Source organism: Carcharodon carcharias, chromosome 12 (genome assembly GCF_017639515.1).
Source record: "Carcharodon carcharias isolate sCarCar2 chromosome 12, sCarCar2.pri, whole genome shotgun sequence".
In the NCBI taxonomy this organism is placed as follows: domain Eukaryota; kingdom Metazoa; phylum Chordata; class Chondrichthyes; order Lamniformes; family Lamnidae; genus Carcharodon; species Carcharodon carcharias.
This window is the reverse complement of record NC_054478.1, coordinates 110,790,256-110,817,591: the sequence shown is the minus strand read 5'-3', so window position 1 is coordinate 110,817,591 and position 27,336 is coordinate 110,790,256. Positions and strand designations below refer to the sequence as shown.

The window sequence follows — 27,336 nt, the reverse complement described above, 5'->3', positions numbered from 1 at the left end:
TGAGCACCCCTAATTTTAATCACTCCACACCCCCCCCCACCCCCATCTTTCTTTCCTCCTTAACAGAAATGTTTAAATCTTATCTCTTTAAGCAAACTTTTGGTCATCTGTGCTTATCTCCTTTTGTGGCTTGCTGTTATATATTGTTTTACTATGCTCCTCTGAAACACCTTGGGGATGTTTTATTATGCTAAAGGTGCTATATGAATGCAGCTTGTTGATGTTGATAACTCCTGTGCAGTGTAAGGAGTCAAGCAATGCATTGGTGAGGTAGAATTGGTATTGTCAACTTATATTGGAAACTTATATTGGAACCTGACCCATGGCTTTGGATGCTGAGGCATTTCATGTGAGGAAATGGAGAAGACCAAGGATAGATTCTTGGGGGAAGTAATGTTGCAGAGCAGGAATAGAAGCCATAGCATGAGATTCTCTGGCTGTGACTAGATAGATAAGATAAGTGTGGAACTGAGTGCTATTCACACTCAGATCATAATATGGAGAGGTGTTGTTTGAGAATGGTATGGTCATCTTGTCTAAGGTTGAAGAGAGGTTGATACGAGGAGGGAAAGGTGACCACTTAATAATCATAGAAAATGTCACTTTTGACTTTGATTAGGATTGTTTGGATGTTGTGGCAGAGCCAGAAATCTAATTGGAGAAGTTCAAACATGGATTTGCAGGAAAGATGGGCACAGATTTGGGAGGCAACTACACATTCAAGATCTCTGGAGAGGAAAGGGGAATTGGAGATTGGGAAATAGTTTGCAAGGATTGAAGGGTCAAACAAGGGGATGATAGCTTGGAAAGGGAGGCTGATATTACCTGAGGAGAGGGAACTATACATTGTCAGCTAACATGGGGGCTAAGAAAGGAAGTTGGGTTGTCTGCTGTTTAGTAGAAATATAGTAAAGGGAATAGGGGGAGTTGGGTCTTGCAGATAATATGAGCTCAGACTGGGTATGAAGAAAGATAGGAGAAAAATTAGAGAAAGATGCAGGTTCAGGCTAGGGCAGTAAGGGGTGTTGGATTGTGATCTGCAGCAGCTGTAGAATTCTGGATATTAACATTTCCTTAATACCAATGAAGTACCATATATGAATTACAAATATAACTACATTTTAGCTAATTTATTCAGCAAAGTGTCAGTTTGGTATTGAAATCAAATAATGCAAGTAAAAATAAACTAGAGAGTTTTAGTACAGAAGTGCAAAAAGCACAAATTGAATTTTATACTTAGCACAGAGAATGTGCATCTGTTGAGCTATGTTCATACAAAAATGCCCTTTAGTGTTGTCAAATTTGCCTCAGATCTGTAAATTCACCTGTAAGAAACACCTTGCACTGAGTTATTGGCATTCATAGAGCACTGGTAATGCAGTCCTGGCTTTGTCCTGAGGCTGAAGTTATAGATACTGTAGATGGTACATTTCAGTGATTTCGGTTTCAATGGTACATTCCACTGAAACGTAGACTTCTCATACGCTGTTCATCACTCAGGCTAAGGTTGGAGAATTGCTTCCTGAACACCCTGGGCAGATCACCTCCTAAGAGCTCTTCTGTCCCACCAGGCCCCCTTGACCATATACCAGCACCTTCTCTAGCTGTTTTAACTCTGCACATTCTCCTAGGCGAATGCAAGCTACTGCACCAACATCTGGGAGCAAGCATTTTGTGCAGAATTGTTGACATCAAGGCAAAGTACTTCAACACCCTCCACATCACTTCATTTAAATTTCAACAACTTAAAATAACTTACAAACCACCAACTCTTTTACAAGCTCAGCAAGAGCCAGTAGAAATCAATCAGCAATTAACCTGAGAGTAGTTGATGATCCCTTTAAACGGGGCTGGTGGAGGTTCCTTCCTGCTGCTGAATTCATATCCAGCTGTGCACGTTTGAGAGAACAAAAGCTGGAGCGTTGAGCTCTGAAATGGCAGTGCTGGTATCAAATCACAATATAATGCTGATTGATGCCACTATCTACTCTGCATACTTCCGCAACACTGCTCTATCCAAGATGGTTTTTGGCGCACAGTAAAAGTATGCATGCTTGCTGTGGATGCATTTTGGAACCAAACCATAGCGCCCGAATAACTGCCAATGTGGAGACAAATTTTGTGGCCTCCATATCCAAACAAATCTCTGGATAAAGTATTTCTCCTCAACTGTCCTTTTGTTCTGTTGATGGTGATTAATTTATGCCCTTTAGTTACAAACTCATCAACCAGTGGAAATAAATTTTCCCTATTTACCTTATCAAAATACCTCCTTAATTGAGCACATTATAATATTCTTGGTCTCATTATGCTAATACAGAACATTGAGTCCGCTGAGGTAAGGAAGACACTAACTTTATTGAGAATCATCTTACAGTGGCTTTATCCTGCCATGTGGTCTACAAGAGGGAGCAAGATCATGTGACATTGCATCTCTTCCTGTGATTATGCATACTGTGTATCATTACCATATCGCACAATTAGAATTAACCTCTTATGCTACATCTTCCCACCCCCCCCCCCCCCAAGCCACTAACTTCAATGTCTTTTTTTCATAGGGACAACCGCTGTGGCAGTTTCACTAGTCTACCTGAACAGGTCCTTTGCTCCTTTGGGGATTTGAGTCCTGCATGTGATCTCTAAGACTCTGTTGGGCAGGAGGAGAATTGGCAGAAGACTCTGGTCCACCAGTCTTGTTGCCATCTGGATTGCTAAATGAATGCAACATCTCTGGCCTGTTCGATTTGGTACTTAACTGCTTCGACTGGGTAGAAGATTGCTTCTGTGTGGCAACTGTGCACATCTGTTCTGTTTCACCATACCATTATCTGTTTGGATGAGGTAGAACTGTGGAAGAGATATCTATTCAACTACTTGTCTTTAATGAGCTTGGTCTCAGGATCCAAACAGACTCTCCTGGTTGGAGGTCTGGCAGGTTGCGTGTTTTCTGATGTTTGTTGTTGTTCCACATCTGGTTGGAACGATATGCATCCTCTTTCTCCCTTACCTTGTCTAAGTCATCAATTTGTACCTATGGCATGAGTGTGTGAGAGAGAATAGGGAATTGAGTTCTCAGTATTCTTCCCATGTAACATTCATGTGGTGCTGGACCATTTTGAATGATAGAAGCTCAAGTTGGATGTCATTCTTCTTTAGCAATGCTTTCGCTGTACTCACTACTCTTTAAGCCTCACCATTGGCTTGAGAGTACCTTGGTGAGCTGGTGGTTTAGACAAATCCATACGATGCCGTGAACTCTCCAAAGTATTCATTGGCGAACTGCGGTCCACTGTCCGAGATGACAAGGTCTGGGATTCCATTTGTTGCAAATAGCTCCTTCTGCTTTTCCTTCTTTATTCTTTCATGGGAGGTGGTAGGACCAGCATTTGTTGCCCAATCCTCATTGCCCTTGAACTGAGTGGCTTGCTAGGCCATTTCAGAGGTCTGTTAAGAATCAACCACATTGCTGTGGGGCTGGAGTCTTATATAGGCCAGACCAGTTAAGGATGGCAGATTTCCTTCCCTTAATGGCATTAGTGACCCAGATGGGTTTTCTTTACAATAATCAGTGATAGTTTCATGGTCACCATTACTGAGAATAGTTTTATATTCCAGATTTATTAACTGAATTCAAATTCCACCAGCTGCCATGGTGGGATTTGAACCCATGTTGCTGCAGAATTAGTCTGGGGCCTCTGAATTACAAGTCCAGTGTCATTACCACTATGCCACCATCACCCCCGAAGCTTCAGAAGTGTGACCCTTCAGTGCTTGAGTGGTAGTCGACTATGATCAAGAACACCTTGCCTCTGTGTTTGAAGAGGTCCATCCCAAGAGATTCCCATGGATTTGATGGAAAGGAAGATGGCATCAATGGTTCTTGCCTCCTGACAATGAATAGCACAACTAATACAGTTTGAATCATAACTTCTAACAACTTTGAGACCTGGTCACTAAATAGAATATATCTCACTCTGGCTCGACATTTTGAGATGCCAAGATGTCCCCTGTGGAATCATTGCATTGTAAAAAGTCTCAGAACCCTCAGAATGACCACTCTCTCATCTTAGATTAGTAAATCATCAATTGACTTCTGTTCATAGCACTGCATGAGAATGCGATTGTGTGGCATGTATGCTGGCCATCCTTTGACACAGTACTGCCTGAGCTGAGTACATCCTTCATATGTTTTCTGTGCATCTCTGATTTCATTCAGTCGCTGAGTTGTTTTTGGTAACAAAGGTTTCTACCTCTTCGACAAGGGTACATCACCTTGTTCAGGCCTTGCCACTGGGATACAGGACAAAACATCTGCTGTTTTCCCAGAACATACTCTGTCTTTGCATCAAACTTTATCATCCATGGTCTGAATCGTACTTGTGGAGATATTTTTGCTAACTCTTTATTAATGGGCTGTGGTCTGTCTCTGTCTTGAAGTGGAGACCAAGAACAAATCTGCAAACTTTTCACAAGCCCATGTAGCAGCTAATGCTTCTTTCTCTATCACTCCATATCTCTAAACAGTCTCTATCAGTGAACAGGATGCACAGTAAACTGGTCTGCTTTCTATCCATCTGTATCCAAAAGAGTGCAGCTCCCAATCCTGTAGAAAATGCATTTGCAACAGTGATAATGGGTATAGCTGTGGATCTTAGTGAGCTAACAGCATCTCTCTGATTTTCTCAAAAGGCCTCTGCTGTGCTTCCTCCGAGCACTATGCATTGTCATGTCGCAACAGTTGACATAGTGACGCATTAATGACCGCTAGGTTGGGCAGGAACCTTCCAACTTTGTTTACCATACCCTTGAACCCTCTAGAGCTCAGTCACATTCCAAGGAGCTAGAAATTCCTTTTTTCCCTTGTGTTCTGGGGCTCAACTCTTGACACCAGATGCATCCCAAGGAACTTGACAGTAGGCAGCAAGAATTCATATTTGGTGTTGAGTGTTAGTCCTGCATCCTTTAGGCATCATACCACCGTTCACATTCTAGTGTCTAGATGGTTCTGCATGAGTGGATCCATGGATCAGGGCATCATCCATATGACGTGACTCCACCTGGTCCTTCTAGGATACTTGACATTGTCCCCTGGAAGATTGCTGGTGCCAATAAGATACCAAAGAGTAAGCTGTTCAAACAAAACCTCCCGAACAGTGCAATGCAGTTTGTGAGCAACTTAGACTCTTTGTTGAGGGGGAGTTGCCAAAATCCAGTATTTGCATCTAGCTTCGTGAAGATTGAAAACTCTCCCAATTTTTCTAAACTCTCATCCACAGATGACATATGATGAACTGCGTGTTCAATTACTTTGTTCAGCTGTGTAAGATCTATGCAAATTCTGATAGGTCTGTTGGGTTTTGGCACTGGGACCATCCCTGAGCACCAGCTTGTTGGTTCTGTCACAGATAAAATAACCCCTTGCTTCAACACAAAGTCAGTTACCTTCTTTACCTTTGGCAAGAATGGATGAGCAACTTCTGTGGTGTAAACAGACACATTGTCTTAGCTTCAGGACATAGTCATGTGTTATGCTGCCTTCAGCTTTCCTAGCCCTGTGAACAGCTGTGGAAGTTCAGCTCCAAAGATTTTAGGCTGATCTTCTCAGCTTTCCAGTTCCTCCACTCTGCAAATCAGATGTAAGTCAGTACAGGCTTTCCTGCTGAAGAGTGAACAGCTCTGGTTCAAGATCACATATATGGTTTCAGTCACTTTTCTCTCTCTATAGGGTCGCATTCAGTTCTCCTATGACATTGAGTTCTATGCCTCCTGCTTGTGTAGTTTTGTGCATTATGGCTGAAGATAACTTTTCTCCAGCTACAGTTCATCAGAAAAACTGAAACTGCTGCACCTGTGTCTAACTTGAAGCGTGTCTTGTTTCCCTCTACTAGGATATCAGCACTCCAGTAGTTTCCATTTTGTTCCTGGATCTTTCCAAGGAAAGACACCTCAGTACCATTGATTCGACCTCTGGCAGGACAGTTTTGATGCCTGTGCTTTTATTTCCTGCCATACCAATTACCGTTAGCTGAGGCGGTTGACAAGTGCTTTTCCTGCCTCCCCTGCTTTTGTACGACCACCCCTCTGATTTTAAATTTAGCATACTCCATTGAGTCAGATGTTTTTGGGATTTGGTTCTCTCTCTCACCCCAAAACATCAATCGATTTTGCCTCCTGCCCTCAGTTTTTCTGTTCCGTTGAATTGCCTTTGTTAAAGTTAAATCATCCACTGACTCTAAGTGTTCAGACAACGCTTCATTAAAGACTCCGACAGCAATTCTGTCCTAATTAGTTCATCTTTTGATCTGCCATCTATACAGCCTGTACAGATCATTGGGTAAGCTTGTTAAATTTAGCCCAATCGACAATGGTATTCTTTTGCAGGTTGAAGGAGGCATCAAATGCTTTTATTACTTAATCTTATGTAGCCTGTTGATCCCTTGCCTAACTTGGATATGCCCTCACAGACACCCATCGTGTATAATAACATACTGACCCGCTCACTGCTCTCCTTTGCAGCGAGGTCCAGTGCAGTACGATATCTGGCAAATCTGCAGCGGCAGTTCAGCCACACTTCTGCTTGGTTGACACCTGTGACCAGCTCGAAGCTTTTCAGTAATGGCAAAGACATTTCCTTGCTTGCTCTTTCGCTCGCTGCCACCACATAATATTTTTGGTCTCGTGCAAATATAGAATATTCACAGAGTCTGCTGAAGTAATGAAAACAGTAAATTTATTGAGAAACATCTTACAGTGGCTTCATCTTACCATGAGGTCCACAAGAGAGAGCAAGATCATATAACATTGCATCACTTCCTGTGATGATGTTTAGTGTATCTCAGTAGCATATCTCAGAACTACAATTAACCCCTTACACTACACACATGGCTATCAGATCTCCTCTTAACCTTCCCTATACTGATGAAAATTGCCTTAGTTTTAGAATCACGGAAAGAGGTCACTGGGTCTAATGTGTCTGCGCTGGCCACAAAATGAACCACCCAGTCTAACCCCACTTTCCAGCATTTGGTCCGTAACTCTGCAGGTTATGGCACTTCATGTGCATGTCCAGACCCCTTTTAAATGATTTGAGGGTTTCTGCCTCTATTAACCTTTCTGGATGAAAAAGATTTTCCTCATATCCCCTATAATCTTTTTGCCAATCACTTTAAATCCAAGCCCTAGTCATTGACCTCTCTGCTAAAATAAATAGGCCTTTCCCATCTAATCTATCCGGGCCCCTCACATCTCAGTCAAACCTCCCCTCAGCCTCCTCTGTTCCAAGGAGAATAACCCCAGCCTATCCAATCTTTCCTGATAGCTGCAATTTTCTGGCTCTAGCAACATCCTCTTAAATCTTCTCCATAATGAGGTGACCAGAACTGCACACAGTAGTCAAGTTGTGGCCTAACTAATGTTTTATATAGTTCCAGCATACGTCTCTTCTCTTATATTCTATGCCTCGACTAATAAATGAAAGGATTTCATATGCCTTCTTAACCATCTTATCAAACTGCCTTCAGGGATCAGTGGACGTTCACTGCAAGATCCCTCGCTTCCACTACTCCTCTCAGTGCCCTACCATTTATTGTGTAGTCTTTAGCCTTGTTTGGCCTCCACAAGTACATCACCTCACAATCCTCTGGGTTGATTTCCATTTAACACTTTTCTGACCACCTGACCAGTCCATTAGTATCTTCTTGCAGTCTACCACAATCCTCCTCACTACCTACCATGCGGCCAGTTTTTGTGCTGTCTGCAAAATTCTTGATCATTCCCCCTACATTTACGTCCAAATCATTAACATATATACCACAAAAAGCAGGGGACCCAATACTGAGCCCTGCAGAACTCCACTGGAAACAGCCTTCCAGTCACAAAAACAACCATCAACAATTACCTTTTATTTCCTGCCACTGAGCCAATTTGTATCAATCCTGCTACAATTCTCAGGACCCCATGGGTTTTTATTTTTTTAACCATTCTGCCATGTGGACCTTGTCAAAAGCCAGCTAAAATCCATGTAAACCACATCAACTGGAGTACCCTCACCATTCCTCCTTGTTACTTCCTCAAAAGTTCAGTTAAATTAGTCAGATATGACCTTCCCTTAACAAATCCATGCTAACTGTGCTTGATTAATCCACGCCTTTCTAAGCGACAGTTTATCCTGTCCCTCGGAATTGATTCCAGTAATTTGCCCACTACTGAGTAATTATTCGGTCTATCCCTCGCTTCCTTTTTAAATATCCCTTCATAGTTTTGAGAAGTTCTCATCCTTAATATTATCTTAGTGAATATGGCCTTGGCATCTTTCTAAAGTAGACAATACAAAATGGGGTGCAACTGTGGGATAATCAATAACTCATGTAGGTTTAACATCATCTCATTGCTTATGTATGTTGTGCCCCTATTTATGAAAGCTTATTGCATATGCAATTTTTACAAGTTTACCAACTTGCTCTCATATTTTTCAAGACTTGTGTATCAGAATCTCCAAAAAGCCCCTCTTCCTTTTAAATTCATCATTTATTGCTTATGTCCACACTCTAATTTGACCTTCTAAAATATATTTCAATTGAAAGCTGCACAATCTATTAGCCTACCTGTGCCTTTCTGAAGTCACTGACTGTCACAGTTAATCAGTCTCTTTTATTGTTGTCGGTAAATGTGCTATTGTGCCCCATAACTACCACTACTACTTCTTCTGATCTCTGCCCAAAGGCAGATCCAACCCACGGCACCACAATCTCCTCCATGGGTAGAGCAAGGGAGTAGGTCCTGAATCCACCCCATTCGGAACAGGAATCGAATCCCATGCTGTTGGCACCAATCTGATCCACACCGGCCATCTAGCCAACTGAACCAACCAACCCCCTCCATGGAGTCTGAGTTGCTGTGACAATGTACAGTTTTACATGCATAGTGTATGCATGGATAGTATCACAAGGATAGTGATGGTGGACCACCTTCCAAACCTGCAACCTCTACCACCTAGAAGGACATGGGCAGCAAATGGATGGGAACACCATCACCTGCAAGCTCCCCTCCAAGCCAACAACCATCCTGATTTGGAACTATTTAGCCATTCTTTCACTGTCACTGAGTCAAAATCCTTGAACTTCCTTCCTAAATATACTGTGGGTGTACCTACGCTACATGGACTGCAGTGGTTCAAGATGGCAGCTCACCCCTACCTCCTCAAAAGGCAATTAGGGATGGGCAATAATTGCTGGCTGAGCCAGCCAAGCCCACATCATGTGAAAGAATAAAAATAAAGCTCCAATTTCTTTCCATCACATGGCTGACCAGGAACCTCCCTTGCTCTTAGCGCCTGCCATTGGAGTATGTTGTTAGGATTTACAAGTTGATGCACAACCATTTAGCTGTGTTCTGAACACACCTTCCCTGGCCATCAAGTCCTGGAGTGAGACTAAATCCAAAGCTTATGGCTCAGAAGCAAGGATGCTACCCACTGCGTCACAAGACCTCCCCTACCTCATCTACAAATGAATAAAGGAAGTTCATGAACTCAACACAGACATTTGAGGAATTCTGGTGTTTATGTATCCCCAGTCCATTGGACATCTATTCATCACCACTCTGTTTGTAGTCCATGCTGCCTGAATTCATACAATACCATGGACTTAATTTTATCCACAAGCCTCCAATGTAACATCTTGTCATGCACCTTTTGAAAACACAAAGATACAGTATGTATTACATTCCCACAAATAACTGCAGACAGCATGCAAAATTTTTTTTTCACAGATACATCAGGGCTACCTCCTGAAAGAATCCAGCATGAGTAGGACCTTCATTTCTAAGCTAATGTGTCAATGCTAGCCTGAGTTTAGTTTTTTATTTGTCTATTGATTTTTGTTTTTATTTTTCAGGATATCCGATGCCTTTACTTTTCCCCTGGTCATATTTTACTTTGCACTTCAGAGGACAAGTGTGTTAGATGCTTGCAGGCCTCAGCAGTTTGTGCATGAAACCCTTAATGCACTTTCACTCCTTGTCTTTTGCTTTGAGAATATAATACTTTTGATAAAGCAATTGGGAAACGTACAAGTTGTTTTAATCATAGTGGCTCAGAACTTCTGTTTCCTGAGGGTCGTGTCCTGGAGGTACCCCAGAAGATATGCGGGGTGGACCCCTTGGAATTCCCCACACTTCTTCCTGGCATCTTAAAGTGGCTGGGACCTTTAAACTTGCCACTTTACGCAGCTAGTGCCATAAAAAGCGATTGTGGCTTCAATTCCCCCTACTACCCTGCCCTGTGTTGGAAGGAGTCTGGAGCTGCTGCATTGCAAATTTCTCACCGAGCCTGGGTCAGAAGTCCGGATGAGAAATGTGTAACTCCAGACTAAGTCAAGTAAGAAGGAGCAAAGTGGCAATCCAACTGTGATTGCCACTGCACGGAAGATCTGTCCCCACATATCAATATACAATCCTAGAGCTTTGATTCTTGACTTCGTTGAATTACATTAGAATCTATTTTGCTATATAGCCCTCCACCAGTGATTGCCATTGAACATTAAGGTAATCTTTAGCTGTTAGGAATTTCTTGTTTGAGTTACTAATTGCTTGTTTTTTTTACAGCTTCACAACAAATGCGTGTCGCATATCAAACCTGAATGTGATGGTGGCCAACTAAAAGACCACATATTACTTCCCTCCTACATATGCCCTGTAGTTCTGGTAAGACTTCAACAATTTAGAGTTTCTTGTACAATGCCTGAGGATTTCAAGTGTAATTTTGCTTTACTTTCCCCCTGATCCTTTAAACTTCCTCTGGTTTTTGAATTCCACTCTTGGCGTTCTCACTTATTACAAATGTTGACTTGATTGAAATATTTTAAAAAACACAGTGGACCATTTCTTACTTCAACAAAGAATAAAGGCATGCAGGTACACACAAAATCAGGCAGTGGATAAAAATATCCTGTGAAAACTTTGAGTGGCAGAACACATTGATCTTTATTTCATTTCTGTCTTTAAAACTTCAAGCATTGTTAGAAGTAAATAATTAAATTAGTCACCATTTATTTTAAAAAGGTTACCAATTTCTTCAAGTGTGTATATTTTACGTTCAGGTACCATTTGGGTATTGTGAATAAATAAGTGTTGCTGTCTGGCTGAAAAATTACTCTTAAAGTATAAATACTGTGAGCAGGTTTGAATATTTGCGACTTTTCTATTGGTATGTGATAAAGCAAGACATTAGTTTACAAATTGATCAATTCTTGGGTATTTTCATGACTAGTTGCTGGAGTAATAAGGGGATCATGACCTAACATAGGAATTCAGCCTCCCTAATTGTTGTTCCAAGTGTAAGATCCAACCTACACGTAAAGTGTTTAGAATATGGGAACTTAAAGGTGAAGATATTGTGAAATGATTACCATTTAAACTTACTGGTCAAGTATCTAATTGATAACATTAGGAGTACAGTGGCCTTGAATTCCCTAGATTGCATTCAGACAAAAAGTTAGGCCTACTTTTCTGTTAGTTTCTCTGTCGATATTGATGACAGAAACTTATGCAGAAATTTCCAATGTGTCTAATTTCCCTACACCAGAACATTTATAATGAGCATAAATGTAGTGACATCAGTAGGGGTAACAATGGGCAGAATGTAATGCTCCCCTCCACCTGAGATGAGCAGGGGGTGGGGGCAGTGCCACTTGATCAGGCAGGATGGTACAGGGTGGGCACCCCATAGCCGTCCCAACTCCCCACAGTCAAGCTTAGGGTGGGAAGGGTGGAGGGCGGCCTTCCTGTCCAGAGGCCACTTAAAGTTGAATACCAATGGTGGGTGGGAGACATGTCATCCGAGGAGTCCGCCCACCAAACCCTGTCTGCTTTGCCTGCAGCCCACAGGGATTGGGGGTAAGGGTCCCTTGTTGATGGGCACTGTATGCCTAATTGAGGAACCTGGCAATAGGAAGAGGGCTGCTCACTGAAAGCCACTCCTCTGCCCAAACTGGTAATCCCTTCCCCGTGACTTCCCTTCTACCCACTCTCACCTCTATCTAGGGTTCCATCTCTAATCCTTTCTGCAGGACCAAGTCTGGTATTGGCCGTGGCCACCGCTTTATGACAGTAAGCCGGCAGCTTGCAGGGGTGGGATTGTTATGACCAGGTAAGGAGAAGTGAACTGGCTTCCCTCTATTCAACCTCCTTGGTCGGTCCCAACAAAGGCTGAAGTTTCTTTTTCACAAGCATGTGCCTTTTCCAATTAAAAATGTATTTGACTATTTAACCTGTGGGCTACAAGGAGCCAATCAAAAAAGGTTTTCTTAAGCCAAAGAAAGAGCAAATGTATTAGCCACTAAACCAGAGGGAAAAAAATAATAAAAATGCAAGGTCTCACACACAGGTATCAGAAAAACAGGAAGGTAGAGCCCAATTGAAAAAAAGAATGTAAAGAATATACGGTTAGGTATCCTTTGATAACACTTGAGGCATAGATTTTTAAACGTTGCGGCCAATTTGGAGTAGCTTGTTTCGTGGATGTGGTCGTATGTAGAAAATGTTGTAATTATCATGCAACCTTGGTTCGCTGGTAGATTTCTAGTAAAGTTGGCTTCCAAACCAGGTAATACACTTGTTCTAAAAGAGAGAGAGAAAGCCTGTTTCCTCTGCTGAAAACTTTCCTGCAATCTCTCTGCAGTGGCTGTTGTACTTCACCCATTGTGTATTCCCAAGGAGTTTTTGGCTGGGTCTGTCTGTGGCAGCCATTGTTTCAATATCCAGCACTTTGCATTTTAATGTGTCTTCCTTAGACAGTGACCAGTTTCGATGGGTCTCTGAATTATAGGAAACGTCTCTCTCTTCACTCCCCTGAGTATGACCTGTTTGTTTTTCACTTTAACCTTGGAAGGTGGCCTTGTATATTTCAGTAGCTTGTTCTGTCTCATTTCAAATTGCAAAATTTCCAGTCAGTTTAATATTTTCAAAATTAAAGGGGCATAGCCTCGAGACAGGATTTCCATCCTACTGGGGGCTTAATCAACTGGGGGAGCCTGGTTGGTAAGGACCCCATTGCACTCATTAGTGAGTGGACTGCTGTCTTCTGTCAGGGTGCCTTGCTCTCAGAGCCTTTTGTTTCTGCTGCTCCTCTTCCTGTTCCTTTATCATGCACGACAGGGGTATTTCAGGTGTAAATCCACTCTTATGCTGCAGATGCCTGCAAATCCAGGATTTCCGGCTGGTGTGTCTAACAAAATAAAGATAAGCTGTTACCAGATTTAATTAATTGTTTTGGTTGTTTTTTTGTTTTAAAGGATAGACAGCCCAATCAGAGAAAGGCTGAAAGTGATTCACCAACAACCACAAGTTCAGATGATAACAATCAGGCTTTTAAATACAATTCGACAACAGTAGATGGGCAAGGACTGCAGGTATGTTGAATAGATCAATTTATCAGTAATCCCCATTCTGGAAGAGTGATAAAAAGCAATAAAGGGATGCAAAGGAGGTAATAAGAGGTGCAAAAAGAGGTAGGAGCAAAACCTTGCAAGGGATGTCAGGACTAACAGTAAAATGTTTCGCTTATTAAGAGAGAGTGTTAAAAGGGAATATGGGCACATTAAAGACAGATGCAGTTCATACAATATGGATTATAGGGAAAGAGCAGACTTGTAAAATTAACACAAAATACCAGGGAACCTAAAAAGAAGTCAAGAACTTTTTGGATTTAATATCAGTTTTTAAAATATGGCAATTGAAAAATTACAGGACATCAGATAGACATATCTCCAGGGCCTGACGATTGCTACCAAAGGTTAATAAAGAAGGCAGATGGGGAAATTTCCAGTGGGTTCATCATAATTTTCTAAAGCTATCTAGATTTGAGAATTGTGCCTTTTGTTGGGAAAATTGGCAATTTCAGTCCAATAATTAAAAAGGAAGGACAGAAAAACCAGAAAGCTACTGATCTGACAGCTTAATGCCAGTTCTGGGGAATTGACTGGAATCTTTCATCAGGAATGGAGTGACTGAGCACTTGAACATGCATAAGCTAATCAGATAGTGTGTAGATTTGGGAAGGGTGAATCATACCTGACTAAACTAGTTGAATTTTTGAAGAGGTCACTAGCATGATGAACAGAGGAGTGTATATGGATGTTGCCCATATGGACTGCTGGTCAGTATTAGTAAAGATTCCACACAAGAGGTTATTAAAAAAAATTGCAGGAATTGAAGGTTACCTTGTGATATTGATCAATAATTGGTTGGCAGGTAGGAAACAAATAGGGATAAAGGGAATGTACCCTGATTGACAGGATGTGACAAGTGATATAATATATATATGTATAGAAATAGATATATAAATGATTTGGAGCAAGGATTGGAAAATTGTATATCCAAGTTTGCAGATGACACTAAGTTAGGAGGTGCATTAAGTTGTGTAGATAGGAGCAGGAAATTACAAAGGGATATAGATTAAAGGAGTGGGATAACTGTGACAAATGGTGTTCAATGTGGCAAAGTGTGAGTTCATCTAAATTGGACCCAAGGAAGACAAATTTGACTAATGGTGAAAGGCTAGGATCGAAGGAGTGAAGGGATTTGGGTGTCCAGGTATATAAATCAATAAAAGTTAGTGTATCAGTGCAAAAAGTAACAATCTCAAAGGGGCTGAAATACAAAGGAGAAGAGATGATGCTTCAATTGTACAAAGCCTTTGTCAGACCCATCTGGAGTACTGCATCCAGTTTTAGGCACTCCACCTCAGGAAAGATATATTAGCCTTGGAGGGATACAGCACAGATGCGTCAGAGTAGAAGCTTAAAAATGTAAATTATGATGATAGGATGCATAAATTTAGTTTGTATTCACTTGAGTTTAGAAGGTTAAGGTTAATTGAAATGTTTCAAATGAGATATATATTATAATATACACATCAACACCTATCCAGCTTTGATTCACAGGCCTGCATTTTTGCTGTCAAGGCAAGTAGCTCAAGTTGGGAAATTTCCCAACTCACTGGACCTGTCTTGAAAAAAGGCCCTTGAATGTCATGATCTTCGCTAAGGGAGGGCATGGGTATGGGATAGAGACAAGCCCACCAATCCCAGAAGCAGAACATAGGCAACCATGGAGGCAGGCGGGCAGGCGAGTGCTGAGGTGCGCTAGTTAGAAGACCCGCCTCGGTTCTCTGGGACCTCATCCCAGTCGTGTTATGAAATTTTAGGTGTCCCCCCAGTCACCCCCCTGGCCTCATATACCCTCTTGCCAAATAAAGCCCCCAACACCCCATGGTCCTTTATACCCTGATGGCAACTTACCCAATACCCACTCTGAGCAGTCCCCAGGGGCTGTGTGGAGATAAAATAAAAGAATTCTAAAAATCTGATACAGATTTCACTATACAGACTTAATAGTTGGAAAACAAACTCCCATTCATGAAATTCCAGTCAAAGTTTATTTTTAAATCTCGGTATTTAATCTCTTATAAAAGCAAACAAATTTCTATTCATACTCCATATTGATCCTTTAATGGGCTCTAATCAGTCAATCGAACTATGACCTCAGAAATCCCTCTGCTGAGATAATTATTGCTTTTGGGAATAAGCCAAGTATTCATAAAGGGCCCTTAGGGAAATATCAACAAACAATTATTGCACCTCCTACAACAGAGTTTTTCTTTTACTCCACTGACGTCTGTAGCCTTTTTTCATTTTTAAAGGGCTGGGGATTTCAATAACTTCAGATTATGAAAGTTAAACAGACCTTATCCAACATTCAAGAGCGTTTACGTCTACTCCATAAATTTGTGTCTCCCATACTGCGGGTTCATTCCTTTGCAGCAGCCAAAGGCCCTGCTGAGTTTGGATTTTCCTTGTGTGAATTCTGTTCAGCCCCCTTTCCCCTACCAACGTAAGTGAGATTTGTTGGAAATAGAGGTGGGACTTGCACATCTGGACCTCATCTGTCATTTTTGAAAATCTGTGGAGTCTTCCCACTCCACAAAAATCTGGGCCATATTCTTGATAGCTTTATTCAACAAAACTTCTTGATCTCAGTCTTGAATTTTTTGTTTGACTCAGCATCAACAGCCATTTAAGGAATAATATTCTAACTTTCTACTATCCTTTGTGTGAAAAAATGCTTCCTGATTTCACTTCTGATTATACTATTCTTAATTTAAAATTTTTCCCCTTGTTCAAGACTTGGGCAAAGCCATAAGAACATAAGAACTAGGAACAGGAGTAGGCAATTTAGCCCCTCAAGCCTGCCCCGCCATTCAATATGATCATGGCTGATCTCATTTTGGCCTCAACTCCAATATCCCGCCCTCGCCCCATAACCTTTCAACCCATTACTAATTAAAAATCTCTCTATCGCCTCCTTAAATTTATTCTTGGCATCCACTGCATTCTGAGGTAGTGAATTCCACAGTTTTAACAGCCCTTTGAGAAAAGTAATTACTCCTCATCTCTGATTTAAATCCACCACCCCTTAGCCTAAAACTATGGCCTCTCGTTCCAGAATGTCCCACAAGGGGAAACATCCGCTCCATGTCTACTTTGTCTATCCTCTTTAGCATCTTATATATCTCAGTTAGATCTCCTGTCATCCTTCTAAACTCTAGCGAGTATAGGCCTAAACTGCTCGATCTCTCCTCATAAAACAAGCCCCACATCTCTGGAATCAATCTAGTAAACCTCCTCTGAACCGCCTCCAATGCAACGACATCCTTCCTCAAGTAAGGGGACCAAAACTGTGCACAGTACTCCAGGTGCGGTCTCACCAATTGGTACAACAACACTTCCCCTATTTTTATAGTCTATTCCTTTAGCAATAAATGCCAAAATTCCATTTGCATTCTTTATTACCTGCTGTACCTGCATACTAGCTTTCAGCGATTTATGCACGAGGACACCCAGATCCTTCTGTACTGAAGCATTCTGAAGTTTCTCTCCATTTAAATAATAAGTTGCCTTCTTATTCTTCTGGCCAAAATGGATAAACTGTCACTTATCCACGTTAAACTCCATCTGCCAAATTTTGGCCCATTCACCTAACCTGTCCATACCATTTGTATTGCAACAGGACTGTGAGTTTAAGGGTGGTGGGAATTGGAGTAAGCAGAGGTTACCTGGCAGGCTCCTATCCCATTGCTTTGTTATGATGTGGCAGATGAAATGTGCCAATTGGACCAAATCCACAAGAGAAACTTAGCCGTGCAATCACAACGGTTTTGCAATTTGTATTTACCAAGAGAAGCTGTGCACTGAATTCAAAAGTAACGAGTCCACCAAGACCTTTAGAGATTTAAAAAATTAACTTAAAATATTTATTAACAAAATAAAAGATTTCAAGCACATACATAAGACTACAAATTATTTATTACTATAATAACTCCTAAAATTCCTAATTAACCTGACTCCCAGTTACACACCACCTTTAAGGCAACAGTCCAAAATAGATTTTATATTTAAAACAAGACCAGCAAGTTAACATGGTGCCCATTTGAGAGTGGAATTCCAAATGGTTTTTCTCCAACTTCAGTTACTTTACATCGCAGGCTTATGGACAAATGGCTGGAGGCTTCTTGAAGGCTGTTTCACACACTCCTGTTAGATCTTACATGGCCTTCTCTCTTTAATATGTAAATTTTATTGTTCCACATGTCTTTGAAACTGATTCTTGTTCATAATATAAAAATTTTCATATTACCAATATTGTTAGCAACCTTTGGGAAAAATAAACAGACTCAGTCTTGCTTATCTGGCTAGTTGTAAAAAGACTAACATCCCTTTGAAATCCAACAATCCCTTCATTTATCAAAAAATGCAAATTCCATGCTACACCAGCACCCATGTGTACTCAATAGCATGTCAAGCACATTTCTACACCTAGCTTCTTTTGATGATTTTCAAGCTTGCAGCCTACTTGACTCCAAATGTAATTAAATCACACAGACAGACCCAACTACAATCACAATAAACCAGAAAAATTTATGAAAGTTATTATACTTTTGACACAAACTTTACACACACACAAGATGCAGAGTTACCTGGACAATGATTGAAACACACCTGGTTAAGCAAGGCACTAGCATATGCATGCAGTGTAGTGGACAGATAAAAGCAATATTGAGATTCATGTCAGCTATGCTCTAACTGAATGTTGGAACAGTCTTGAGGTGTCAAATGACGTACTACTTCTGCAGAGAGCAGATAAAATCCTGACTCTTGTCTCCACTATTAACCTACTCTCTAAACCCCTTTCCTCTAAATCCTCCACATACCTATCACCAAGTGGAAGAAACTAATGGGCTTCTTTGTCACTAGGTTGAGACCATCTGTTAAGCTCCCTCTATTGGTTCCAACCATTTGCTTTGCCCACTATGCCCTCATGACTCCTTGTGCTGACCTACTTATCTCTTGATTCTCTCTCACATCCCCTCATTCTTTCTCTGAGATCACCTCATCCAAGAGACCCACTTGAGCTCTCATGATCCCATTTCCAGTAAACGGCTGACCACTCAACTTCCCTTCCTGACTATCATGCCAGTAGCTGACGTGGTAAATGTCTCATCTGGTTTGCCCCCTCCCTTTATAAACTGTCATAACCATCCATCTTCTCAAAAAAAAAGCATCCTTGGTCCCACTTACCTTGAACACTACCATCCCAACCCAACGCCCATCTTTCCTGTAATTCCAGCTTTGAAGCATTCCAATTACATTTCCATCTCTGCCACAGCACCAAACCAACCCCAACTAACATCATAAGTGACATCCTCTGTGAAAGTAGTGCATTATTCATCCTTGTTCTATGTTGCCTTTCTGCATTTTTTGACATGCGGATCACCCCATTCTCATCTAAAGCTCCTCTTCTGTAGTCCAGCTCAGTAATATTACCCTTTCTTGGCTTTACTCTTAACTATTTGATCGTAGCCAAAATACTGCTCTCCATTTGAGATTAACGGGGAGAAGCTTTTGAAATACGCTTCACAGACCCACCTATTGGCCAGAGCATTCAACAACAATATAGAAAAGGCCAAGAAAAGACCAGCTGATCCTATTGTAATCCCTTAGAGCACGATTGAATAGAAAATATTGGCTATTTGCAATGGTAAATGTCGACAGTAAGGCATAACCAAAAGCTGTGAAAAAAGGAAGTAAGATCTGTGATCAGGAAGTGCATGTCCAATGCAGATTACATTCACTTTTGGTGTCACCTCATTCACAATTTTGGAGAGGTTTACTATCAGTAGTATTAGGCACATATAATAAAAACACCATAAATAAAATTTAACTTCCATGGCAAAATATATCCAGTTTATTTTCAGTGAAATGGCTCATGTAAAGTGACATTTCGTTTCTAACCTTGTGGAAAGCTAAACTTTGTGCTCCCGTCAGCCTTCAATCCTGGAAAGATAACATGTTTGGTTCAAGCACATAACCATAAAAAATAATTTTAAAATTGTCATGTATTAATATTTAATGTCAAGAAAAAAATGCACCTTTAGTGGCTGTACAGTGTATTCATGTGCAGAGTATAAACAACGTTTCTGTGTTAGAGGTCCAAAATAATCTCTGTCTAACACAATAAGTTTCATGTACTGATTTTAATCAGGCCAGCAAGGTTGAATGTTTTATACGTGGTTGTGCAGTACAGAAGGATAATTATATGGTTATTAAATATAGGTTGACAAACCAGTGACAACAGTTTACAAAAAAATTTCATGAGCCATTTATATTTAGAGGTTTTTTTCATGTTCTATATATATCTTGAGGGAATGTTTTTAGCATACACCTGAGGTCTTCGAATGGATGATCCACAATAGCGATTCAATAGTAAATTTGATTTCTTATTCAATTGCAACAAATTATCAGAACATTGGGTAATTAACTCATACAATTGTATAATAAAGGTATTTTGAAATGAAAGTAACCTGTTTATATTTTTACTGGTATTGCATGATGCATAAGAAGAAATGCAGTATACTGAGTAATACGGCTTTTCAGAACATGGTGGTTTAGATGAATGATAATGAATTATTTGAAGAAAAGTGGGGAGTTCTTCAAATTTTCTGGCCAACATTGCTCCCTTAACCAGTTACCAAAAACTGATTACTCATCTCCTTATTATATAATGCACACAATGCCTGCATTATTTAGCTATATTACAACAGTGGCAGCTCATGTTTTTAGATTCAGTGCTCTATTAGATTCAGTCACTGGGTTAAAATCCTGGATTGCCCTCCCCTAACAGCACTCTGGGTGTACTTACAGTACATAAACTGCAGTGATTCAAGAAGGCAGCTCATCTCATGGGCAATGAATGCTGGCCCAGCCAGTGACACCTACATCCCATGAGTGATTTTTATAAAATTTTACAATGCCAAGTATCTCATATGTTTTCTTAACTGCTTTATCAACTTGCCCTGCCATGTTCAAAGATTTGTGAATATGCACTCCCACGTCCTTCTGTTATTGCACGTACTTCAATACAGTACCATATATACTATACTGCCTCTCTGGCACAACCAGTCTTCTAAACCATGGATGATTAACCAAAAGCTTTAAAAGTAATAAGTTAGTTTTGTACATTTTAATCAGTTTTACAGTGCACAATTTAGAAAGAATAGTGATTTCAGATTATGATATGAAAATCAAGCTAATTAGATTAATTAGCTTACTTCACTACTATATTCATCTTAGGATAACAAATGTATTGTCTCCAAATAACTTGGAGAAAGGAATTACCTTTTTTCTGAGTAACAGGAGAAAATCTATTTAATAATTACCGAGGTTGCATATTGAAATTGCCTAATTAGTATATACATGTTATGCCACTTTTATTAATGTAACAAGTTTTCTTTCCAATTTCACAAAGACAGAAGTCAGTAGCTATTGTGAAAATTTACACTACCATTGTCACTGCTTTCACCCAGTCCAATACTTTATTGTATTTGCAAAGAAGTGTACAGAATGTGCTTTGAATGGTACAAAGTAAATATCGCATCCAGCATTAAACCCTACAGTTTATCTTCTATTGTGAGCAATTTGTACTATGGCTGGCACATACACATTCCACTAAACATTTGTTTATGCTTGCAACTTAGGACTGGATTAGGAAGGAGGGGTTTCATTTCATGAGACACTGGCACCAGTACTGGGCAGGAAGTAGCTGTACCCAGGGATGAGCTCCACTCAAACTAGAGTGGGACTAGTGACCTAGCGGAAAGGACAAAAAAGGGCTGTGGATAGGGCATACAACTAATAAGATGGAAGAAGGCTTCTGGTACAAATAAGTCTGAAGGTAAAAGAAATAAGAGATGAGAGCAAAGGTTAGACAAAGGTAAGGAAAACGATGGCATACACTGCCAGGGAACAAATACAGTTATAAAACAGATATATAAAAGGATTGTTAAAGTAAAGTAAAATAATAACTATTGAAGGCAAGTTAAACAACTTGCACAGCAATGGACATAGCAGACAAGTTAAATTGGGGAACTGGAAGCAGTAATCCAAAGCAAGGGACCAGATGTAATAGGGATAACTGAAACATAGATAAAGAACAGGGCTGATAACTAAATGTTGCGTGGTTTTACCATAGTTAGAAAGGACAGAGAAGGAGAGAAAAGGGCTTGAGATACTTTATTAATTAGAGATAATATCATGCTGTAGATAAAAAGGATATAACTAACAGAAGGATAGGAACAGAACCCATATGGATTAAAATAATAGATACAAAATCAATTACGTTAGTCGGGATAGACTACAAACCACCTGTGGGTCAAAAGGAGGTGTGGGAGAAACATGTAAACAAATATGTGAAATGAATCAAGTACATAAAATCTCCCATGATTGTTGTGCTCCAAAATAAACTAGCAAGAAGAGGTAGAGATAGGATTGCAGGGAATGGAGTTTTACAATGTGTGCAGGACTTCTGTATTACCAACATGTAAGGGAGCATTACTGGATCTAGTAATGGGAAATGAACCAGAACAAGTAGGAGTAGGGGAAAATATTGGCAATAGTGATCACATCACAATTGGTTTAAGATAAACATTGAAAGGGACATAAGTGTGATGAAGAATTTTTAAATTTGAAAGAAGTTGGATTTTATGGGGATGAGAATGGATTCAGGGGAAATAAACTGAAAACATTTACTGAGAAGCAACGAAATGCAACATTTAAAACCTTGAGCAATAGAGTCCAGGAGAAATATGCCCCATTAAAAGCAAAAATAAAGTAGCCAATAATGAAATATCCTGGATGAATGAAGAAATAAGAGCTAATCTGAGAGTAAAAATGAAGGCATACAGTAAGTATGTAGGAAAAAAGGAGAGGATGACAAAATGTAATACAAAAAGTTTGGAAACAATCTAACAAAGTAATTTGGAAGGCAATGAGAAACTACAAAATTAAATTATCAAAGACTATAAAAAGATATCTGAATTATTATTCAGTTCTTGTGTGTCCAAACCATTTTGATTGGTCTTCTTAAGGAGTGTATCTGCTGGTGGGTTTATTTGGTTGGCAGCACCTGGCACAGGCAGAGGCTCATAGAGTGTATGGATGAGAGCGCATGACGCATGTGTGGGTGATGATGGGTGTTGGAAGAGAACAAAAACAAGTGGATGGTAAGGGGAGCCCAACAACAAAGTTAACTTGGCTGCAGCGATTGTTTCTGTGAGGGATGAGATGGGATTGATGGGAGCAATGGGATGGTGATGGCACAGGGTTGGAATAGGAGGACTGGATGAGATTAAGAAATTGGTGAAGAATGACAAAATGGCTGGGACAATTATTTGAGGCAACTGATTATTCGCAAGCTATTCTCTATGCTAAAAATGAAGGCGAGTTAGATTTGAATGAAAAAGTTTTAGAAAAGCTGTCAGGTGAATTAAAACAATACGTTAACAATGATTCTGTACATGAAGGGGATAACAGTCTAAACTCTCCAGAGTTTGTACACAGTCCAACTCCAACCGCACAAACTTAGACTCAAGGAAGGAACAGTTATAATATTGCTACGAAACTTGAATCCTAAACAAAGCCTTTCTCATGGAACAAGATTGGTTGTTAGGAAGCTGTTCTCTCCAATGATAGCTGATGGAATTATAATAGGCAAATTTCAAGGAAAAAAAGAAGTGGACTTTTCAGCAGCATGGATTATTCTCCCCCTGAGCTAAAAGTCATTCGCCACCTCGCCAAATTGAAACCTAGTTGCCCTACAACAATTTACTTTGGGGGCAGCCTTAATTAGTATTAGTAATTGGACCTCAACCCTTCGGGGACAGAAAATCCCACCATAGAGAGCTGCTGACCAATCTGTTTGGCTGGCAGCTCTGTGGTCCCAGAAGTGGCCGCTGTTGGGACATAACCACTCTCTATGAAGATGTGAAAATGTCTCCTGGACTAGTCCGGGGATTTTGGGCGGGAACAGCTGGGAGAGGCCAGTGAGCAGGGGGAAGGGGAATAGGAGGTCAGGTTAGAGAGGCCAGGGGGAAGGGATGGGGGTGGGTTACCATCTTGGGGAGGTGGCCACAATGGGCAAAGGACCCCCAAAAGGAGATATTCCCCCTCTCCACTTACTGGTTGGCAGCAGCTTGCGCTGTCAAAGCTGCCAGGCTGCCAACCTTCCTTTAGTGTGCCACCAAAAAATAGTGATGGAGGCAGAATAAAGCCCTTAATTGGCAGCTAATTGTCCACTTGAGGGCCTCAATAGCCCTAAGGAAAAGCATACTGCCTGATGTCTTACCCCCTCCCTATCTAATATGAGGGTCAGGTCAGGTGTGGACGGGAAGGCAGCGGGATTGCCACCTGCTTTATTTTACATGACCCCACCCCCCACCTTCAGATATGGCAGCACGGGGCCATAAAATTTACTCCAGAGTATTTATTCCTCAAATAATATTGAACCCCTCAGATGTAAACTTGCCTTTAACATTCTGGAGAAAATGGTTCCCAATTAGACTTTCACAGAACTGTTACAGCGCTAAAGGAGGCCATTTGATCCATCGTGTCTGCACCAGCTCTCCAAATGAGCATTGATTTAGTGTCATTCCCCTGCCTTTTACCCATACCCATGCACGTTATTTCTTTGCAAATAATCATCCAATGCCCTCTTGAATGCCTCATTGAACCTGCCTCCACCACACTTGTACCCCCTCTGCCAACCCATGACCCCAAACCCAACCACCATGGCCTCTCATACTCGCTATGACTCCCCATGGCAACTTAGTGCCAACTCATGCCAACCCATGTTGCCCCCCCCACCCACCACCCTTTGCCGCTCTTCATATTTTATATTTTAACAGTTGATTGACAGTTCCTTGACCGTTCTTTGACAGCTTGACCGTTTGACAGTTCAAATCGTGTTTACTTTTGACAATCCCAAAGGGTGTCCTTACCTCACCTGAGGAGGTGGGGTTTGGGGGTGGCCTTACCTCTGCCCTAGTGGGGTGCCTTGGCTATACAAACAAATTCACCAACTTTAAACCTTTTCTTACCTGGAACTTCTATGACAAAACTTGTATTTTTATTTCTAGGCCTGTTCTACGCATTGCCAGTTGTCTATAATTTTTTCCAGAGTGAGAAGTTTGGATTCTGTTGAAGTCTTTGGTGAAAGAATAGCTAGAAATCCTGTATTTAAAGAGATACTATTGCAATAAAGTTCCTAATTTGACTGTAAATATTTTGCGGGTCTCAGCTAGGAGGAAAATATTCTGCAGGCACACAAATTACAAAAGAGAAGTCATGATAGGGAAAGGGCCACTAAGGGATGCACACGATGAACTCATAAGTAATAACAGTGGAATGGCAGAAGTATTAAATTATTACTTGACCAAACTGTTTACTGGGGAGATTAACATAATGGGTGTGATATTAAGAGAAGACATAATTAAGTGTATAAAGACTTTAAGATAGAAAAGGGGAAGATGATTTATAAACTAATCGAATATAGAGTGGCTAAAATCCCTGTCTGGGTTGATTGCATCTGCATATATTAAAAGAAGGAAAACGTTATTAGGGGAGGGAATAGTGCCAGAGGACTGAAAGACAGTTATTGTGATATCTGTATTTTTTGAAAAGGAGCTAGAACAAGTCAGGGTACCATAGATTAATTAGCTTAATGTTGGCAAGTGTAAAGATAATGGAATCCTTAATCAAATATGCAATAGAAAAGCATCTAGAAACTGAAAATGGAATAAAGAATAGTCAGCATGATTTCAATAAGGAAGGTTATACTCGACCAATCTTTTTGAATTGTTTAAAGATAGCAGAAAGAGTAGACAAGAGGAATGCAGCAGATATAAAGTAGTTGGATTTTCACAAGGTCTTTAAAGAAACCACACAGTAGATTCATGGCTAAGATCAGATCAGGTGGAGTTGGGTTCAAGTAAGAGAATGGTTATACTAACAGAAATTATGGGAAATCTAATGCCTGGCAGCATGCGGAGAGAAAGAAGCAAAGTTGTGACCTTTCACAAGAATGCATAGCAAACTGTCTACAAACAGAGTCAGGGCTAAAAGTAATTAATCAGACTCGCAAAATGTGGAAAGTGGTGTTCACAAGAATTGGTTCTGGTACCATGTTGTTCACTATTTGCATAAACAATTTAGACTCAGCAATCAAAAGCACAATTTTGAAAGTTGTGCATTATTGTACACCTAATCGGGGGCATTGTTTTACAAAGGAGTGCTGTGGCAAAATATAGGAAAACCTTAATAAATTTAAATAGTGGGCGTGTAAGTGGCAAATGAACTTCAGTATAGATAAGTGTGAGGCAGAGCATTTTGCTGGTAAGAATAAGGAGACCACATACTCCTTTGTCTAAATAGAGTTGGGAGCAGAGGGACAGATAAACAAATCACTTAGGGTGGAATTTTACAGCACTGTCGCGGCTAGGGTGGGACCGTAAAATGTGGCAAACCGTTCAAAAGCCCATTGACTTCGGCGGCACTGTAAAATTTCACCCTAGTAGTGAGCCAGGTTAATAAGGACATAACAAGGCAAGCAAAACACTCAGGCTCCTTTGTAGGGGAAGAGAATTGAAAAGCAGAGAAGTTATGTTAACCTTCGTTAGAACCTTGGTTAGGCCACACTTGGGAGTACTTTGAACAGCTCTGGTCTTCGTTTTATGAAAAGGAGACAATGTCAAATAGATTTACTGTGATGATGCTTAGAGATTATACGTATCAGGAAAGATTGAACAACTTGAGTTTCTTTTCTCTCGAAAAGAGAAAACTGAGGAGTGGCCTTTTCTTGTTCATTCGTGGGTTATGGATGTTGCTGACAAGAACAGCATTTATTACCAATCCCTAAATGCCCTCAAGAAGGTGGCAGTGAACTGCCGCCTTGAATTTTTGCCTTCCATGTGGTGTACTGAGGCCTGGCGCCAAGCAATCCTGGCAGGACATCATTCAGCAAGTTATTAGTGAGCAAGTGCCACTTGCTAGTGCTGTTGATGCCGCTTTTCTGATGATTGAGAGTAGACTAATAGAGCAGTAATTGCTCGGATGGGATTTGTCCTGCTTTTGTGGACAAGACTTATTGGGCAATTTTCCACTTTTCAAGTAGATGCCAGTATTGTAGCTGAATTGGAACAGGCTGGCTAGAGGCACAACCAGTTCTGATCAAACTTTTAAGATTATGAAAGGGTTGATACGTCAATGACGTGGAGAAGATATTTCCATTTGAGGTGGAGACCAAAACTAGTGATCAAAAATGTAAGGGAGTCACTAATAATCCAATAGTGAACTCAGGAGAAACCTCTTTACCCAGAGAGTGATAAGAATGTGAAACCCACTACCCTAGGAGTAACTGAAGCAATTAGCATAGATGTATTTAAGGGGAAGCTAAAAAATCACATGAGGGAGAAAGTAATAGAAGGGCTGTTGATTAGGGTTAGCTGAGGAAGGTTGGGAGGAGCTCATGTGGAGCATAAACAATGGCTTGGACATAGAAACAGAAAATGCTGGAAAAACTCAGCTGGTCTAACAGCATCTGTGGAGAGAAAAAAAACAGCTAACGTTTGAGTCCTTATGACTCTTCAGAGCGGAATCGTAAGGACTCGAAACGTTAACTCTATTTTCTTCTCTGTCCACAGATGCTGTTAGACCTGCTGAGTTTTTCCAGCATTTCCTGTTTTAGTTTCAGATTTCCAGCATCCGCAGTATTTTGTTTTTATCTTAATGGTTTGGACATGTTGGATTGAATGACCTGTTTCTGTGCTGCAAATGCTGTTATGATGAGTGGCAGCTTTTAGTTAAGCCTTGTTTAGTGTTCACTATGAGTCACATTCATATTCTTTGTTGTTCAGCTTTACTTTCCACAATATAGGGGAGAATTTTCTCCCCA

General features: G+C 40.6%; 1 protein-coding gene across 9 annotated transcripts in view; it reads left to right on the top strand.

The window, feature by feature from the left end:
* Positions 1-27,336, top strand: part of LOC121284866 (diacylglycerol kinase beta) — a 695,944-nt gene that overhangs the window by 396,172 nt on the left and 272,436 nt on the right. For all 9 annotated transcript variants that reach the window (XM_041200699.1, XM_041200700.1, XM_041200703.1 and 6 more), the window contains 2 exons: positions 10,603-10,701; positions 13,290-13,406. In XM_041200699.1, coding sequence (XP_041056633.1) covers positions 10,603-10,701; positions 13,290-13,406 — 216 coding nt within the window. The remainder of the gene's footprint in view (positions 1-10,602; positions 10,702-13,289; positions 13,407-27,336) is intronic.